General features: G+C 36.1%; 2 protein-coding genes across 2 annotated transcripts; both read left to right on the top strand.

Moving 5' to 3' along the window:
- Positions 1-2,022: 2,022 nt before the first annotated feature.
- On the top strand, positions 2,023-11,057 carry LOC111430231 (cucumisin-like). Its single transcript, XM_023066399.1, has 10 exons — positions 2,023-2,109; positions 2,186-2,274; positions 2,429-2,523; positions 2,612-2,858; positions 2,997-3,510; positions 3,746-3,849; positions 4,259-4,480; positions 4,561-4,672; positions 9,397-9,610; positions 10,522-11,057. The coding sequence occupies exons 1-10, from the start codon at positions 2,023-2,025 to the stop codon at positions 11,055-11,057; spliced, it is 2,220 nt and encodes a 739-aa protein (XP_022922167.1).
- Positions 11,058-14,381: 3,324 nt separating this feature from the next.
- On the top strand, positions 14,382-18,563 carry LOC111430423 (protein DETOXIFICATION 35-like). The gene is made up of 7 exons (XM_023066659.1): positions 14,382-14,758; positions 15,504-16,129; positions 16,474-16,530; positions 16,942-17,180; positions 17,265-17,383; positions 17,572-17,658; positions 18,274-18,563. The coding sequence occupies exons 1-7, from the start codon at positions 14,504-14,506 to the stop codon at positions 18,349-18,351; spliced, it is 1,461 nt and encodes a 486-aa protein (XP_022922427.1). The 5' UTR covers positions 14,382-14,503; the 3' UTR covers positions 18,352-18,563.
- Positions 18,564-19,308: the final 745 nt, after the last annotated feature.

The following is a 19,308-nucleotide window of genomic DNA, read 5'->3' as shown; positions in this document are numbered from 1 at the left end:
TGATGATTGCATGATTTTTATCTTAATATGATGATGTTTTCCATATTGAGCATGCTAGATGATGATGAGTGCCATATTGCATCATGTCGTTAGATCGACGTAGGACACAACCCTAAGAGCATGAAAAGGATATTAATATAAATATCCACGAGTATGCGTTACCTAGAGTAACAAAGAGATGAGACTAGAGGGTTGTGTCAGAAGAGACATTACGATGGATTTAGAGGGACCTCATGCATTTTGTATGTTCATAAGCATAGGGCTACTTTCCCTAGAGATGATGAGTGCGGACGCGCACCTTATGATGAGCGCGAATGCGCACAGGTGCGAAAGCACACAGATGAGGGTGTTCATGAGGCGCATGACACTATGGGGTTCCGCTGACCTCCGGACGTCGCTACAGATTAGCTTGACCAGAGGGTCCAGGGGGTGTGCGAGCGCCCTGGGGATTCACACTCGCACGTGTGAGTCGTGTGTAGGGAAGTACTACACATCCAATTTTCCGAGACTGGAGGCCACCCCTAAGATGATTAGAGATAGGTCCCTAAATCATGATTGCATGTGTTTGCATTTGCATGGCCCCCTATAGTGGGGCCACTTACTGAGTATTCTTTGAAATACTCAGGCCGTGTGCCACTTCATTTTTCAGGTAAAGGCAAGGTGCACTTGTACGGAGGACGGCGGCATCACGAGTAGAGACTGTGGCACGTGCATAGGGTAGACTCATATTTAAATTTCTAGTCTTAAGTTAGAATAGGTTGTTTTGCATTCCATTGTTTTAAATTATTTTGTATTTGTTTTTGTTTTCTCTAAATTTGAGTATTTCATATTTAAACACGTAAGACCATGGCTGTGTTTTTCAGAGAAGAAGTTGTTTTAAACGTTTTTTTTTTTTTTAATTTACGTTATCAATTATGTTCATGTAAGAGTTATTTCCGCATTATAGGTGAGTATGAGACGTTAGTAGCGACTCTGATTATGTGGAAATTTAGGGTCGTTACAATTTGGGAGTTATGTATCACATAAGTTAAGATTGTAAAGGCTATATAGAGCTTTTTTTTTTTTTTTTTTTTTAATTTGATTAGAGTTCAGATTTTGGAATTAAGAATAGAATTTTTATTTTAGATTTGTTGAGAGCTAAACTTTCTTTGCAAATTCTTGTGTTTAGAACTTGCACGCAGAGTCATTCAAGTGGTATTGATCAAACCTCTTGTAGAATGATTTGAATCACGAGTTTTCTTTACTCTTGATCTTGATCATCGAGGTAATCCGTTCCATACTTTCCCTTGAGTTGATTTCCATATCATTATGTATGGAACTAAAATATAAAAACGGTATCATTTTGATATGTATTCATCGTTTGGAACTTGAGCTTCGTTTTAGGGTCGCAAATCTTAAAGAATACACCTACACAAATTACATATAGAAATTTATTTGCTTCATTTATTTAATGAATTTAACCGCTAGATGTTTGAATAAAATATTCGATAACAATATTAAAATCCATAACTTTGAATAAATGGTAATTATCTTCTAGAGACAAGAAAATTACTACGTTTAGATGTTTTTGTTTTTTGTGTTCGGGTGTGAAAATTGTATTTTTTTATGAAAACGTCTTGAATTCTTAACTAAATTCTAGAAGTAAAAACTACTTTTCATTTTTTAAAATTAATGATTTAAATAGATATAATTATTAATTTGATATTTTAATTAATACGATTATCAATTAATATCTTATTTATTCAATAATTAAAAATTGAATTAATTAATACAAGCCAAAGGAGAAAAGGTCTGTTCCATTATATTATTATTTTAAATTTCCCATATGTTTTCTACATTGTTGATTAGTACGCTACCACGTTATGAAGACCAAGTTTGAGGAAATTAATAATGTTTTTGTTGACATTTTCAAATAATGTGTTCTTTTTTTCCACATAAATTTCAATCAAACTGTGGTGTATAAATAGCTTTCGATATCATTTCAACCCTTAATATCAAAACAAATATTCTCGATATCAATCAATGTCTTCTCTTTCGAGGCTTCTCTTCCTCGCCTTTTGGCTTTCTCGACTATTCTTCAGCTCAAATTCTGAAGATGATGATAAAAGGGTAATTTTAATTTTGTCTCTAAATCTCTATTTTCGTTGTGTTTTTTTTTTCTAATATGTCGTTTTTCGATTTGTAGACGTATATTGTGTACATGGGAAGTCATCCAAAAGACCGAGTTTCGACTCGATCTCATCATGTGAGAATGCTACAAGAAACCATCGGCAGGTGATTGTTTAGGTTAAGTTACGAGTCTTGTCTGTAAACGTTTATATTTGTGTCTATCAAATCTTTATCGTTTGATTAATACTGAATTTATTAGACATTTGTTAAAATTTAAAACGAAAAATATACTGACAAATAAAAATAAACTTTATTTCAGTAGCTTCGCTCCACACTCTTTACTCCACAGCTATCAAAGAAGTTTCAATGGCTTTGTCGTGAAGCTGACCGAAGACGAAGTTAAAATAATTTCAGGTATGTTCTCGAAAATATCCCTACATATACATTTTTTATTCTCTCCCCAAAAAGTTATAATTTTTCTTTTTCTTTTTTTTAATTTCAGAAATGAAGGGTGTAATCTCGGTTTTTCCAAATGAAAAAAAACAACTCCACACGACAAGATCATGGGACTTCATGGGACTGTCTCAACAAGTTGGTCGAGTTCCATCAGTGGAAAGTGATATCATTGTTGGAGTACTAGACACGGGGATTTGGCCAGAATCACCTAGTTTCCTCGACGAAGGATATGGCCCTCCGCCACCCAGGTGGAAGGGTAGTTGTGAAGCCTCACTCAATTTCTCTTGTAACAAGTACGTTCAATTACATAAATTTTTCTCAAAGGGTTTTAAACGATATCCAAAATCGTAACCTATTTTCTTTATGTTTTACTGCAACTATTTTAAACGACCCCAAGTTAAACCTAACATGGTATTGAATTTTCTATGTAGTAAAATCATTGGAGCTCGATCATATCGTACCAATGGTCAATATCCCATAAACGATATCCAAGGTCCAAGAGATTCAAATGGCCATGGGACACATACAGCATCAACAGTAGCCGGCGGGTTGGTCAGGCAAGCGAGTATGCTTGGTCTTGGCTCTGGCACCGCAAGGGGAGGAGTCCCATCAGCACGAATCGCCTCCTACAAAATATGTTGGTCTGACGATTGTTCTGACGCTGATATTCTTGCTGCATTTGACGATGCCATTGCTGATGGGGTTGATATCATCTCTTTCTCGGTTGGAGGACACACGCCAAAAGATTACTTTAATGACTCTATGGCCATTGGAGCATTCCATGCAATGAAAAAAGGAATCCTTACGTCAATGTCTGCTGGCAACGATGGTCCACAATCTTTCACTATTAGAAACTTCTCTCCCTGGTCTTTATCGGTAGCTGCCAGTACTACCAATAGAAGTTATTTGAGTGGAATTCAACTCGGAGATGGAAGAAGCTTCAATGTAAGTCCATTAAATACTAATTCAACTATATCATACATTAAAAAAATTAAAATTCAAAAATTAATTTTCATTAAAAAAAAAGAAATATAAAATATAAGAAATAAGAATAAAGAAACCATTACCAAACGTGTTAATTCAAATAAAACACATTTAAAATGAATATATATATATATATATATATATATTATCAAATTTTATAGAATTGACCTAATGTTTTTTTTTTTTTTTGCTGCAGGGAGTTACAATCAATACCTTTGATTTAAATGGAACACAATATCCATTGGTTTATGCTGGAAATATTCCCAATATTACTGGTGGTTTTAATGGATCTATCTCGAGGTACTATATACATGTAATATTAATTTGATAATTTGTTGAAAATTAAACTAATAAACATCCTGTTTTCTATTAAATTTTTTTCAAAAAGAAAAAAAAAAGAAGAGAAATTTATGTCTGAGAATCCAGTGTATTTTATCATCAACTCAGATGAATTAATTTTAATCAACGTTAATTATTCTACAACTTAATATTGTTCGTGACAAACTCCTTGTTTTGTTATCATTTTTCAAAAATCAAGCCTAGTTTTGGTACCCGTTTTTGTTTTCGAAATACAGTTAATAACCACAATAAATTTAAGAACTTTTTTTTTTTTTTTGTGAAATAAAATTGAATTATGCTCGAGTTGAATTTAGCTGCTATTTTTCTAACCATGAAGGAAAAAGTTACGTTTTTTTTTTTTGTGAAATAGATTTTGTTTGCCGAACTCAGTGGATAGGGAGTCAGTGAAGGGTAAAATTGTCCTTTGTGATTTTTTCGTGTCACCGAAAAATTTGGGATCTTTAGAAGGAGCCATTGGGATTATAATGCAAGACACAAATCCAAAGGATCTGACATTCCCTTTCCCTTTGCCTGCCTCTCATCTTGGCACACAAGAAGGAGCTCTCATTTCTTCTTATGCCAATTTAACTGGGTAATTAATCCAATCTTTTTTACTTTTAATCTCACTAATTACCATCACTTAACACTAATTAATTACATCATTATTTACAGCCTTCCAACGGCTACTATTTTAAAAAGCACTGAAGGGAAGTATAAAGCAACCCCTTTTGTTGCATCCTTCTCTTCGAGAGGTCCAAATCCAATAACCCCAGACATTCTGAAGGTGATTAGCTTCATAATCATGAACTTTGTTAAGGATAGTTGACCGTCACTATAAGGCAAATATCTAGATATTTGCCTTACATTACGGGTTACCATATTTGCCCTCTTATTAAAGGCAAATATATTGCATTCATTTATTATTCTTTCCTTTTATTACTATTTCCATAATATTTGTAATTTACCATATTTCTGTATTCTGAAAATAATTATAAATAAGAGAACTCTCACCCCCATTGAGGTGTGGTGATTCAGCAAACATTCACATGGTATCAGAGCCCTTTCGGTTTAACAACCCTGATCCTTTCTTCTCTATGGCTTCCGAATCTTCTTATCATCTTCTTCCTTTCAATACTCTAATCCATATGATCACCATCAAACTTTCTTCCTCCAATTATCTTCTTTGGAAAAGCCAACTTCTCCCTCTTCTTGAGAGTCAAGACATGCTGGGCTATGTCGATGGAACCAGGGTTCCACCACCTCGCTTTGAACCAGAAACCTCTTCAACACTCAACCCCAAATATTTGGCATGGAGAGCAGCCGATCAACGACTTCTCTGTCTCCTGCTCTCCTCTCTCACTGAGGAAGCCATGGCTGTTGTCGTTGGTCTCCCTACTGCACGTGATGTTTGGCTTGCGTTGGAAACTACGTTCAGCCATCAGTCGAAAGCTCGTGAACTGAGACTCAAGGATGACTTGCAGTTGATGAAACGTGGCACCAAACCTGTTGCTGAGTATGCCCGTGCCTTCAAAAAAATTTGTGACCAACTTCATGCCATTGGCAGACCGGTCGAGGACATTGATAAAGTGCACTGGTTCCTTCGTGGACTCGGCACCGAATTTTCAGCTTTTTCTACTGCTCAGATGGCTCTTACCTCTATCCCCTGTTTTGCAGATTTAGTCTCTAAAGCTGAAAGTTTTGAGTTGTTTCAGCTCTCCCTTGAGTCCTCTAACTCCACTCCTACAGCATTCACAGTCACTAATCGTGGTCGCACCCATGGAAGCCACCCTGCTTCCTTTACCAACCAGCGAGGTCGTTCTTATTCTCACAAAAATAACTCTTCTAATCGAGGACGAACCCACTCAAGTCAAGGTCGTCGACCACCTCACTGCCAAATATGCCGCAAAGAGGGCCATTATGCTGACCGCTGCAACCAACGGTATGTTCGACCTGATTCTTCTCATGCTCACCTTGCTGAAGCCTTTAACACGTCATGTTCTATTGCTGGACCCGATACTGCTGATTGGTTTCTGGACACTGGAGCTTCGGCCCATATGACTGCCGACCCATCTATTTTGGATCAGTCTAAAAATTACACGGGTAAGGACTCTGTGATTGTAGGAAACGGTGCTTCCCTACCCATTACCCACACCGGTACTCTTTCACCTGTTCCAAATATTCACTTGTTAGATGTCTTGGTTGTCCCTCACCTCACTAAAAATCTTCTTTCCATAAGTAAATTAACGTCTGATTTTCCTCTCTCCGTTACATTTACTAATAATCTTATTACTATCCAGAATCGTCAAACAGGAAGGGTGGTGGCAACCGGTAAAAGAGATGGAGGGCTATATGTGCTGGAGCGCGGCAACTCTGCTTTTATTTCAGCCCTTAGAAACAAATCTTTACGTGCTTCATATGATTTATGGCATGCTCGTCTAGGTCATGTGAATCATTCTGTTATTTCTTTTTTAAATAGAAAAGGTCATCTTTCTCTTACGTCTTTATTGCCTTCTCCATCATTATGTAATACCTGTCAGCTTGCAAAAAGTCATCGATTGCCTTATTCCCGCAATGAACGTAGGTCGTCTCATGTGTTAGATCTTATTCATTGTGATCTTTGGGGTCCTTCTCCCGTCAAATCAAATTCGGGTTTCCTTTATTATGTTATTTTTATTGATGATTATTCTCGATTCACTTGGTTTTACCCTTTAAAATTTAAATCTGATTTTTTTGATATTTTTCTTCAATTTCAAAAATTTGTGGAAAATCAATATTCTTCTCGTATCAAGGTATTTCAAAGTGATGGTGGTACCGAATTTACTAATACTTGTTTCAAAACTCATTTACGTAATTCTGGCATCCACCATCAACTCTCTTGTCCATATACACCTGCTCAAAATGGTCGTGCTGAGAGAAAACATCGTCATGTGACTGAGACTGGCTTGGCCCTTCTCTTTCACTCTCATCTTTCTTCTCGTTTTTGGGTTGACGCCTTCAGCACTGCAGCTTATATTATCAACCGGTTGCCTACTCCACTTCTTGGAGGTAAGTCACCCTTTGAACTCCTTTATGGCTACACTCCACATTATGACAATTTTCATCCCTTTGGTTGTCGTGTTTATCCTTATTTGCGTGATTATATGCCTAACAAGCTTTCTCCCCGCAGCATTCCTTGTATTTTTTTGGGTTATAGTCCTGCTCATAAAGGGTTTCGCTGTCTTGATCCGGCCACCACTAAGCTATATATCACCTGTCATGCTCAATTTGATGAAACCCACTTTCCTGCTATCCCTAGCTCCCAGACCCAACCTCTTTCCTCTATTCCTATTTCAAATTTCTTAGAACCACATTTTCATCATATTGATTCATCCCCCCCTACCACTTCATCACCGCAAACTCCTCGATCCAGTTCATCCCCGTGTGATATTTGTTCTGACCTTGTAGATGAGTCTGTGCAGGTTGATACTTCTCTTGCAGGTTCCACTTTGCCACCTTCGACTTCTAATTCGACCTCTATTGAACCTCCTGTTGATTTCTCTTCTTTGGGCACTCATCCTATGATCACACGAGCCAAAGCTGGTATATTCAAGACTCGTCATCCAGCAAATCTTGGTATTTTGGGCTCATCTGGACTTCTTTCTGCTCTTCTTGCATCCACTGAGCCAAAAGGATTCAAATCTGCGGCTAAGAATCCTGCTTGGGTGGCTGCCATGGATGAAGAAATTCAAGCATTACAACAAAATGATACTTGGACTTTGGTTCCTCGCCCTGCTAACACCAACATCGTGGGCTCTAAATGGGTGTTTCGTATTAAATATTTGCCTGATGGATCTGTCGAGCGTTTCAAGGCTCGTCTTGTTGCCAAAGGTTATACTCAGGTTCCTGGTCTTGACTACACTGACACTTTCAGTCCGGTTGTCAAAGCTACCACTGTCCGTGTTGTGCTTTCTATTGCAGTCACAAATAAATGGCCTCTTCGACAACTTGATGTCAAGAATGCTTTTCTCAATGGAACTCTTATTGAACGTGTTCATATGGAACAACCTCCTGGGTATATTGATCCTCGATTTCCCACTCATGTTTGTCTATTAAAGAAAGCCCTCTATGGTTTAAAGCAAGCTCCTCGTGCTTGGTTTCAGCGTTTTAGCTCATTTCTTCTCACACTTGGGTTTTCTTGCAGTCGCGCTGACACGTCCCTTTTTGTCTTTCATCAGCAATCTAACATTATCTATTTGCTTCTTTATGTTGATGACATTATTGTTACCGGCAACAACTCATCTCTTATTGACAGCTTTACTCGCAAGCTTCATTCTGAGTTTGCTACCAAAGATTTGGGTTCTCTCAGTTACTTTCTTGGTCTTGAAGCTTCACCCACTCCTGATGGTCTCTTTATTAGTCAGTTAAAATATGCTCGAGATATTCTTACTCGTGCTCAGTTGCTCGATAGCAAACCAGTTCACACTCCTATGGTTGTTTCTCAACACTTGACTGCTGATGGTTCTCCTTTCTCTGATCCTACTCTCTACAGATCTCTTGTTGGCGCCCTTCAGTACTTGACTATTACGCGTCCAGATATTGCCTATGCTGTCAATTCTGTCAGTCAATTCTTGCATGCCCCTACTGCAGATCACTTTCTTGCTGTCAAACGTATTCTTCGCTATGTCAAAGGAACACTCCACTTTGGTCTTACCTTTCGTCCATCCAATGTTCCTAGTACGCTAGTCGCTTATTCGGATGCTGACTGGGCTGGTTGTCCCGATACTCGTCGTTCTACATCCGGCTATTCTATTTATCTTGGTAACAATCTGGTTTCTTGGAGTGCCAAAAAGCAACCTACTGTCTCACGCTCCAGCTGTGAATCTGAGTATCGTGCTCTTGCCACAACCGCTGCTGAACTTCTTTGGGTTACGCATCTTTTGCATGACCTCAAGGTCCCTATTTCAAAGCAGCCCTTACTCTTATGTGACAACAAAAGTGCTATTTTTTTGAGCTCTAATCCCGTTTCTCACAAGCGGGCCAAACATGTTGAACTAGATTATCATTTCCTTCGAGAACTTGTTATCGCTGGCAAACTTCGCACACAATATGTACCCTCTCATCTCCAAGTTGCTGACATCTTCACAAAGAGTATTTCTCGACCTCTCTTTGAATTTTTCAGATCCAAGCTTTACGTTCGTTCAAATCCGACGCTCAGCTTGCGGGGGGGTGTTAAGGATAGTTGACCGTCACTATAAGGCAAATATCTAGATATTTGCCTTACATTACGGGTTACCATATTTGCCCTCTTATTAAAGGCAAATATATTGCATTCATTTATTATTCTTTCCTTTTATTACTATTTCCATAATATTTGTAATTTACCATATTTCTGTATTCTGAAAATAATTATAAATAAGAGAACTCTCACCCCCATTGAGGTGTGGTGATTCAGCAAACATTCACAAACTTAATCACTCTCTAATCTTGATTATTATTAGTATTATTGAGTTGTCTGTTGTGGCATTGCAGCCAGATTTGAGTGGTCCAGGTGTTGAAATTCTAGCCGCATGGAGCCCTATAGGCCCACCCTCAGGAGCTGAGGAAGATACCAGACAACTCCTTTTTAATATCATTTCAGGGACTTCAATGTCTTGCCCACATGCTACCGCTGTTGCTGCTTATGTTAAGACGTTCCACCCTTCTTGGTCTCCCGCTGCTCTCAAATCCGCACTTATGACAACAGGTATTAACACCAATACTTAACTCGTAGCTAGCTTGTATAGAGATGTCTACGGAGTGAGATGGGGAAGCTTTTCATGTTCCCATTTTCGCCTCTTATTTCATTTCACGTTCCTACAAAATTTTCTATTTATTTGTGCGCACTCGTTCTTTCTCTGATCTATGTGGGATCTCTCTAAATCCACCCTCCTTTTGGGCCAGCGTCTTGATTGCACACCCCCTTGTGTCTACCTACCCCTTTCGGGGAAGAACCTTCTTGCTCGTTCTTTCTCCAATCGATGTGAGACCCAGTCAAATCTACCCTTCTTTGAGGCCCGACATCCTTACTCACACACCGCCTCTTGTCTACCCCTTTCAGGGAAGAGCTTGCTCATTGGCACATAGTCCGGTGTCTAACTCTGATACTATTTGTAATGACCCAAGCCCATCACTAGCAAATATTGTCTTCTTTAGACTTCCCCTCAAAACATTAAAACGCATCTTTCAAAGGTAGAGAACCTGTATTCACCTGGTTATTGTCATTTTTGAGCTTTTCCCTCTGGTTTTCCCTCAAGGTTTTTTTGAGCTTTCTTTTATGGGCTTCCCAATTACGCGTTTGCTAGGGAACAGGTTTCCATACCCTTGTAAAATATTCGTTCTCCTCCCCAACCCTACGATAAGGATTTAAGCGGGGTTTGGGAGCGAGTTCGGGGATGGAGAATATAATCACTACCCTCGGCCCCGTTTAGCTAACGGGTAAAAATATTTCCTCAACTCTCTCCCCCATTTAAATGGAGATTTTCCTCTTCGTTCGAGATTGGTCCTGCAGGACAAATGGATATCTCTAAGCATGCACTCATTTTAACAATTTCTATAGATTATTAACGCGATTAATTTAGGCTATAGATTACTAACCCAATGAATTTACGAATGCAGCATTTCCCATGAGAGCTGACCTCAACCCAGATGCAGAATTCGCATATGGTTCAGGCCACATAAACCCTTTAAGCGCAGTGAATCCCGGACTGATCTACAACGCCACTGAGATCGACTACGTAAGGTTCCTTTGTGGTCAAGGTTACAGCACCAAGTTGGTCCAGCAAGTTTCTGGAGATAATAGCTCGTGTTCTCGAGGCGATATCGACCTAGTTTTCGATCTAAACTATCCTTCATTTGCTCTTTCCACATCTATCTCAACCTCAATCAGCCAAGTTTATAGAAGAAGGGTCACAAATGTCGGGTCGGCGAATTCGACGTATAAAGCCATAGTTTCGGGTCCTTCGGGGCTTAATATTACCGTAAATCCTTCTGTTCTTTCATTCAAGGCCTTGGGGGAGGAGCTGAGCTTTGAGCTTACAATTGAAGGAAGCATCAGTAGTAGCATTGCGTCGGCTTCATTGGTGTGGGATGATGGCAAACATAAAGTGAAGAGTCCTATAGTAGTCTTTGATGAAAATACCTTTATTAATTAAGTAATTTATTATTGTATTTTTTGAATTACCTAATGTATTAAATTAATAAAAGTATGAGTTTTGTTTAGGATATTTATAAATAAAATGCGTTCAATTAAATAACTTTGGTATTATGTGAGAATATTATCATAATTTTATATTACATTAAATTATTGAAACAATTTACATTTAAATCTAATACATTTTTGTCCTAACGGGCGTATACATAATTTTGGTGAACGGTTATACACCCCGTATTGACATGGCAAGAATAGTAACAACCTAACTACATGTAAAAATAATTAAAATGGGTTTAGAATAGGTCTGTGGCCATGGGCAACACGCCTGGACAAGCATGACAGCAACATCTCTCTTACTTTCTCCACAGTGGAATTCTTCTTCGTGGCATGAGGTATTACTTTCTTGTGTCTGGTTTGTCTTTCTGGTCTGGATAGTAACATTTCAAGTTACTAACATGAACAACAGGGCTAGTCCTCGTTCAAGGGAGTAATTATTCGCTCTATCCATAGTAATCTTGCACCACTCGTTGGTTCTTGTTGCTTTGAAATCGAAGTTGATCTGACCTTAGCTTGATCAAAATTCTTTCTCTATTTTGGAATTGTAGTGGTCGACGCTTCCAACCAGTTATTCTCTTCATCCATCCAAATGGTCTTTCTGAGTAAACATGAGTTACTCTAGTGTTTTGTCTCCTCCGTCAGTGACAGTGCTAGCTTGGGGTCTCACCCCATCATTTGGGTGATCACTAACAAGAGTCTTTATAGGTCTGATGAACCTGAGTCATATAGCTCCTTGTGAAATTCAGCTAGCACGAGTTGAGTTGTATGATACATATTTGTGATAGGCGATCTTGTCCCCAATATAGAATCAATACCGTGATCTGTCTCGTTAGGTTGGGATAAATACTTAGTATGATCGTCAAACCTGTCGTGGTGTTCATCTAACGATGGCATGTTTCTGGTGGAGTTAGCTCACTCGAGCTCTCCTCTTCAACCATGGCAATAGGAGTGAGCGTGGGTTCATCGTGGGTAAGGTCCCTTTTCAACTGTAGCATCGACATCATCTGGTTGACCGGTGTTAGTTTAAATGATTGTGGGGTTGGACCCCGTTACCACTAAGTATTTCGTTAGAGGCATGGGAATGACTTTATGTTCGAGTTGTAAATCCATCCTAACACGAGGTCCAAGTCATCCATCTTGACAAACACAAAATTAGTTTGTGTAGTCTAAGTCCCAAACTTGATTAAAGTTCTTTTTACAATTCCTAAGACAGGTAGGGCTACCAAATTGATGACCTTCATTCTTCATATATCTCGATGCTAGAGGATGTTTAATCGTTTTTCTTTGGTCTTCGTCATGAAGTTGTGGTTAGCTCCATATTCAACAATAGTATTCTTGGTCACTCTGTGTTAACCCAGACCTCGACATATATAAGGCCGAATTTCACTAGTTCTTCTATCTGTCTCACTCTCTTCTAGAGAGCAAAAAAGTATCTTAGTGCCGACATTTGAGCTGTTCAACGTTTTCAACATTATGCCCTCACCCATGTGTTGGAGGTTGGTACATGCACTTTCTATTCTATACGAAATCTATAAATGACTTAGTATGGACATATGAGGGTTTATGTCTCAATAAGACCCAGATGGATGGGTGTTCAAGATGCCCCAATGATATGATTGACACATGGATTGGTTCTCGATAGACATACCCAAGTGAGCTACGATGGTCAATAACATTCCAGAACTTGGGATGACATCAAGATATGTGAGTCGTGTTGATTGAGAACCAAGATGACAAGATGGGATGCGACGTTGCGCATGAGAAACCTTGGCCTAAAGTAAAGGTAAGGTTGAGCTGAATGACTTGACTTAGTGGAGAGAGAAGTCGACTAAAGTCCCAAATGATTGAACATGCACACATGGGCAATATATGTAGCCAAACAAACTTAGATTTTGCATGATTTCTGTTCGGTTGACAAAGACAAATCTCGCCTAAGATCCGAAAAAGCTACAAAGTCGGGCGAAAAACATAAATGAGCCTTGGGTTCGCCTTAATTTGTTTTGTAATTTTATTTTGTATATAATTAATTAATCTTCCTTTTACTAAAATTAATATAATGATTAGTTAAATAAACTAATAATAATTTATCTAAATGTATATTTAATTCATTTTCACAAATAAAAGCACATATTTACTAAAATAATCCATTAATTAGCTGATTAGCTAACAATATCCTAGATACACTTAATTAGTTAATTATGATTGTACAAAATCAATTATTTGTACTTAGGATTAATTAACAATACTGTTATTTAATATATCTCAATTTTCAAGCATAATTAATTAATTCAAACTCTAATTAATTAAATATTATATTGTCATACCTGTTATATAAAAAAATTTATTTCTTTTTTATCCTTTTTTTAATAATTTATTATAATTATATCCAAGTATATCCCATTTAAAATAATTTACTATTTAATTTTTGAAATATAAATTGTATTGAATAATTAAAAAAAAATTATATAATTTTACTAAAATATTTATTTATTTTTAAATTACGATGAAATTTTACTAAAAAAAAATTATATAATTTTACTAAAATTATAATTTTAAATTACGATGAAATTTTGAACATTTCATTCGTAAATATTTTAGAGAAAACTTTTAACCAAACGATCCTAAAAAAAATTAATTTTTTATATTTAAAACCAAAGAAAATCTAATAAAAATGAACATCATGAACTTTTGCAAAAAATTTAAAATTTTTAAAAAATAATTGATTTATTAGATTTTTTTTTTAATTTTATATAATCCACACACTTCCAAATTTGTCTGAATTTTTAATAATAAAATATTATAAAATAATTTAATACAAACATTAAATTTAAAGAGAAAGAAACAGACAACCATAAATTAAATTTAAGGACCATCATAGCTGACAAGCCTCTGCCCAGAATAAATCCTAAAATTAATTTCTATTTTTGTTAAAATTTCAAATAAATATTTTTCTCACTTAGATTTTCTATCTATAAATTTCACAAACCCTTTTACATATTAATTCTAATTATATTAAATTAAATATTATGCTTTTTAAATTTTTTTTATCCAATAACTAATTAATTTTTTAGAGACATAAAAGAACAAATAAATAAGGATTAAATTTATAATTTAATGGTTATATTTAATAATAATAGTAATAATAAAATAATAATGAAATAAAATAAAATAAAAAGATGGGTGACGTGGAGCAAGGAGAATGGAAGAAAAATTAAATGAGAGAGAGAAAGGAGAGGTGGATTATTCCAACGACCAATAAGTACCTGCGAGTAGCTCACGGAAGGCGCCATGTTCGAGTTCGACGACCTTCAGATTCAGGCTCTCCATACTCTGTGTTAGGTACGTCAAGGAAATATCCTAACCGCCTCGTACGGCACCAACAAGCGGAGAATGGAAGCGCCTTTGCTACATGGTCTCGCCGCGGCCGACTATGAGCCACTCAAGAGTTTCGGCGACGCCAATCGTGTGTTCTTCGCTGAGACGAAGAAGCTCTGGAAGATTGCGGCGCCTATTGTGTTTGGTATACTTTGCCAGTATGGAATCAACTCAGTCACTAGCATTTTCGTTGGACATATCGGCGACGTTGAGCTTTCCGCCGTTTCTATCTCTGTTTCCGTTATAGGAACCTTCGCCTTTGGCTTCATGGTTCGTTTCTTTCTCTTCCTCTCTCGGTTCTGTTCGTGTTTTTTTGTTTTTTTTTCTCTTTGTAATGTATCGGAAGGATGAGTTTCTCGGTGCTTGTTTATGGACTGTATAAGAGCAGGATTGATTACTTTTTCGTTGCTGTCTCGCATATTTTTCTTTTCACAAAGCAGAAAACGGATCTGTATATGCATTATCTTACAATGTCTGTCCTCTCTAGCCATATTAACATGTAGGATCACGACTGGAGAGTGATTTTATTTCTCGTTTTGCTAAATTCTTATTACAAAATTGTTTCTGGTTTCTAGATCTGGGAAAATATTGATGATTATGTGAATTCAATCCCTAGATGTGCGCTGTTTTCTCTTGGTTGTTCTTTTCTACGTATTCTGTCAGATCTTTTTTTTTTTTTTTTTTTTTCCTGTGCTATTAGCTATGATGAAAATGTAAAACGCTAAGCCAATAAGTTTATTTCACACAAGAAGTTGAGAAATTATTCGAAGAGCTGGTGATTTGATGTAGGAGAGAAGATTTTAAAATAGTATTTCGTATGAACTGTTACGAGGAGCCTATAGATTTTGAAGCAGCCACAGTGGTGGCCGGATTGAATGATTTTTCGAAGAAGTCATTCCGAGATAATGGTTTAATTTTGCATCAGTGTAATACGAATTTCTTTCAATGCTACTCCTCTTGTTCTGATTTTTTCTATTCTTGACCATAATTAATTTTTATTTTCCATAAAATGTAGCTTGGTATGGGAAGTGCACTGGAGACGCTGTGTGGTCAAGCTTATGGCGCTGGACAAGTTTACTTACTTGGTGTTTATATGCAACGTTCATGGATTATTCTCACGGTTTCCAGCTTCTTTATTCTACCAATTTACTGGTTTGCTGAACCAATCCTAAAGGTTCTGGGACAAACAGATGAAATATCTGAAGTTGCAGGATGGTTCACAAGGTTGCTTATTCCCGAACTCTTTTCACTGGCGATCGTTTTTCCCACCCAAAAGTTCCTTCAAGCCCAAAGCAAGGTCAATGTCCTTGCCTATATCGGGTTTGTCGCCTTATTATTACATGCTGCAATGCTCTGGCTCTTTATTTTCGTATTCAACTGGAACCTAACTGGTGCAGCTATTGCAAGCAATATTTCAAGTTGGGTTACTGCCATAGCACAAGTTATCTATGTTGTTGGTTGGTGTAAAGATGGATGGACTGGTTTGTCATGGTCGGCTTTCAATGATATATGGGCCTTTGTTGGCCTTTCCTTTTCATCCGCTGTAATGCTTTGCCTAGAACTCTGGTATATGATGAGTGTAATTATTCTTACTGGCCATCTCGATAACGCGGTATATGCCGTTGGTTCCCTTTCAATTTGGTAAGAACAGAACTTAGTGCCGTACTTCGTTTTATGTTTGGCTTATCAATGACATTATATGTTACTTATATAACATTTATAATAGCCCTGCACCCTTCTGTAGCTTGTACAACAAAAAATTAGTTTTATGCTGAATAATGTGATTATAGAAATCGCTTGAGAATTCATAGCATGTTCATGGCACAAATGAGACTATAGAGTGATACGGGTAGGAAATAGAAACCTTATGAATTGCAAAGTATAAAGAAATGAAGAATACCTTTGCTAGGAGCTTCAATTGTAATGTAGGTACGTCTAAGATGGATTTTGAGTTTTGACTAATCCATTTACTTTTGTTTTTCCAGCATGAATATCAACGGGCTCGAAGCAATGTTATTTATAGGTATAAATGCTGCCATCAGGTATGTGATCAGTCCATTAATTTCTTGTCCCTCTAAAGGCTTGTTACCACTACTGACAATTCTAAAGCCAGGGATTTTAAATGATAAATGTACTATTGTAATATTTGAATAGTTCGCATGGAAGATGATCTCATATTCCTAACAACCCATGGTGTCAAAAAAAAAAAAAAAAAAAAAAAAAACAGAACAATCTGCTAATATGGCATTGTTTGGGGGAATAATAATATGAGTTCACTTGAAAGATGATCTCATATGCTCATGTTGCTATTCTCATTTCTAGTGATGAACTGATGATATGATATGATATTTAAACGTGGCTTATATGTGCACATTGGTATTTGATCTTTCAAAAATTAATTGCTTGATCTGTGTATATAATAATCATCATTGGTGTACTGAATTTGCATCCAGCGTGCGGGTTTCTAATGAGCTTGGACAAGGGCATCCAGTCGCGACCAAATATTCTGTCTATGTTACAGTGTTTCAGTCTCTTCTTCTCGGCTTACTATCCATGGTGGTTATCTTAATCACGAAGGATAGTTTTGCTGTCATTTACACCAGCAGCAAAGAAATGCAAGCTGCTGTCTCTAAACTAGCATACCTTCTTGGAATCACGATGGTTCTTAACAGTGTCCAGCCAGTAATTTCAGGTAGCAATTCTACCATGCTTTGTAAGTATGCATTTTGTTAACAAGATTCTCCCTTTATCGTTTATCTTTTCCCTGAGTTTCTAGGTGTTGCTATTGGAGCTGGTTGGCAAACGTTGGTAGCATATATCAATCTTGGCTCTTATTATGCTTTTGGTCTTCCCCTTGGTTATCTTCTTGGTTATACAAAACATTTGGGAGTTCAGGTCAGTAAATTTTCATTTCCTTCTCACGAAAGTCAAGGTAAAGTTTAAAATATTAATTGATCACGGGAGCCTTTTGGGAGTTCTCAACAACCTTAGATGCAGAGTATATGTTATAATATTATGCATAAACATTTTGCCATTTTTTCCTTCAGCCATATCAAATGTTTATATATTCTTTATAAGCACAGGGACTGTGGGGAGGCATGATCTGTGGACTTTCTCTCCAAACCATTCTGCTTCTTATCATACTCTATAAAACAAACTGGACCCATGAGGTAAAGTTCAATCTCTAGCAATCCTTCTCTCCCTCTCTTTCTTTAACTTATAACATTGGTTTTACATCTGATATGACAAGTCTGACTCCAAAGTGTTGGTGAAATTTGGCACATTACAGTGAAAAATAATTCTAGCCCGTTAAAAATATATTTCAAAATTTTTATGCGTGGGGTTATCTATTCAAAAATAATTTTAATAAATCTTTGCTTAGATGCCGCTTAAATGAAAGAACGTTTGATTGGTACGTAATATTACTCTCAAAAGTTACCTTAGGTTTATTCGTAGAATATGTTTGGAAGTGATTCTGAACCGGTTAAAATCACATTTGTGGTGTTCAAATCACTCCCAAACATGTTCTTAATAATTTAAAAACAAATTTTACACTTTTAAAAGTGATTTTAACGAATAAAGGCATTTTGAAATGATTTTAACAAATAGTATTTGAAAGTGATTTAAAATATAACAAAAATAATTTATGACTATTAGAAGATCGTTTGTATATTATTATTTATGGAAAAACTATACAGGGAATCCTCAAATGTGTTGTGAGGATATATGATATGTGAAAAATTTAACTGAGGCACATCATTAATAAATAAAATTACACTTTGCAGGTGAATCAGTCAATAGAACGGATGAAAAGATGGGGAGGACAAGAGGTCAAAATTGTCAATTCAGCTGATTACATATGAACTAGACAGTCAGAAAACAGCTTGACCAAATTGCTCTAACTTAGTTTGGAAGTTTTTTTTTTTGTTTTTTCTTATATGATTTATGTTCCTTAGTTCTTCATGTCGGTCTAAATGAACTTATGCCTAGCCTAAAATTTCCCACTCCTTATTTGACGTTAAATTGGATTTATGGAAACAATTTAGATTTTTATCAAAAGATGTCATTAACATTAGTATTTTGTTCAAAGTTTTTGATGTTCCATTGTTATTAGATTATTTTGCTTTCTTCTCTAATTCTGAATGGTTATTTCGTAGGTTTTAGAATTTAGAGACTAGATTTTTTTTTTTCTTTTGATTTAATTTAAGATTCTAGAGTAGTTTATGGATTTTGGGTAAAGGGTAATTTGGTCAATTAATTAATTTTGAAGGTTTATTTTGTAGGTTTTAGAATTTAGATAGACTTAGCGGGGTTTTTTTTTCCCTTTTTCTTTTGATTTAATTTAAGATTCTAGAGTAGTTTATGGATTTTGGTTGAAGGGTAATTTAGTCCATTACTTAGGAAGAATAAATAAATTATATAAAATATTACGCTATTTATTAGGTAATAATCTAAAAATGATATTAGAACTAAGAAATAAGGCAGATGGTTAAATTTCAATATTTCTTTTGAAAATAAACAAATGATTTTTTTTTTTTTAAATAAAAAACGATAGATTAAAATACGCTCCACTTAAAGGGATTTAAAAAGAAATCAAAGAACGAATTCAAGGGAAGGATTTTTATGAAATAATTTTTTTAAAAAAAGAATAAACTTATCAAGAAAATTAAATCTAAAATAAATGTAAGGTAAATTTGATTTTTTTTATAACGTAAAATATAAAATAAATTGTTTCAAAATTGAAATTAGATTAAGTATTATTATTTGATAAAAAAAAAACATATTTTAAAACATTCTTATACTTTTATTACCTACCTATC

Source organism: Cucurbita moschata, unplaced genomic scaffold, assembly GCF_002738365.1.
Source record: "Cucurbita moschata cultivar Rifu unplaced genomic scaffold, Cmos_1.0 Cmo_Scf00033, whole genome shotgun sequence".
In the NCBI taxonomy this organism is placed as follows: Eukaryota; Viridiplantae; Streptophyta; class Magnoliopsida; order Cucurbitales; family Cucurbitaceae; genus Cucurbita; species Cucurbita moschata.
The sequence above is the reverse complement of the archived record's forward strand: the minus strand, read 5'-3'. Positions and strand labels throughout refer to the sequence as shown.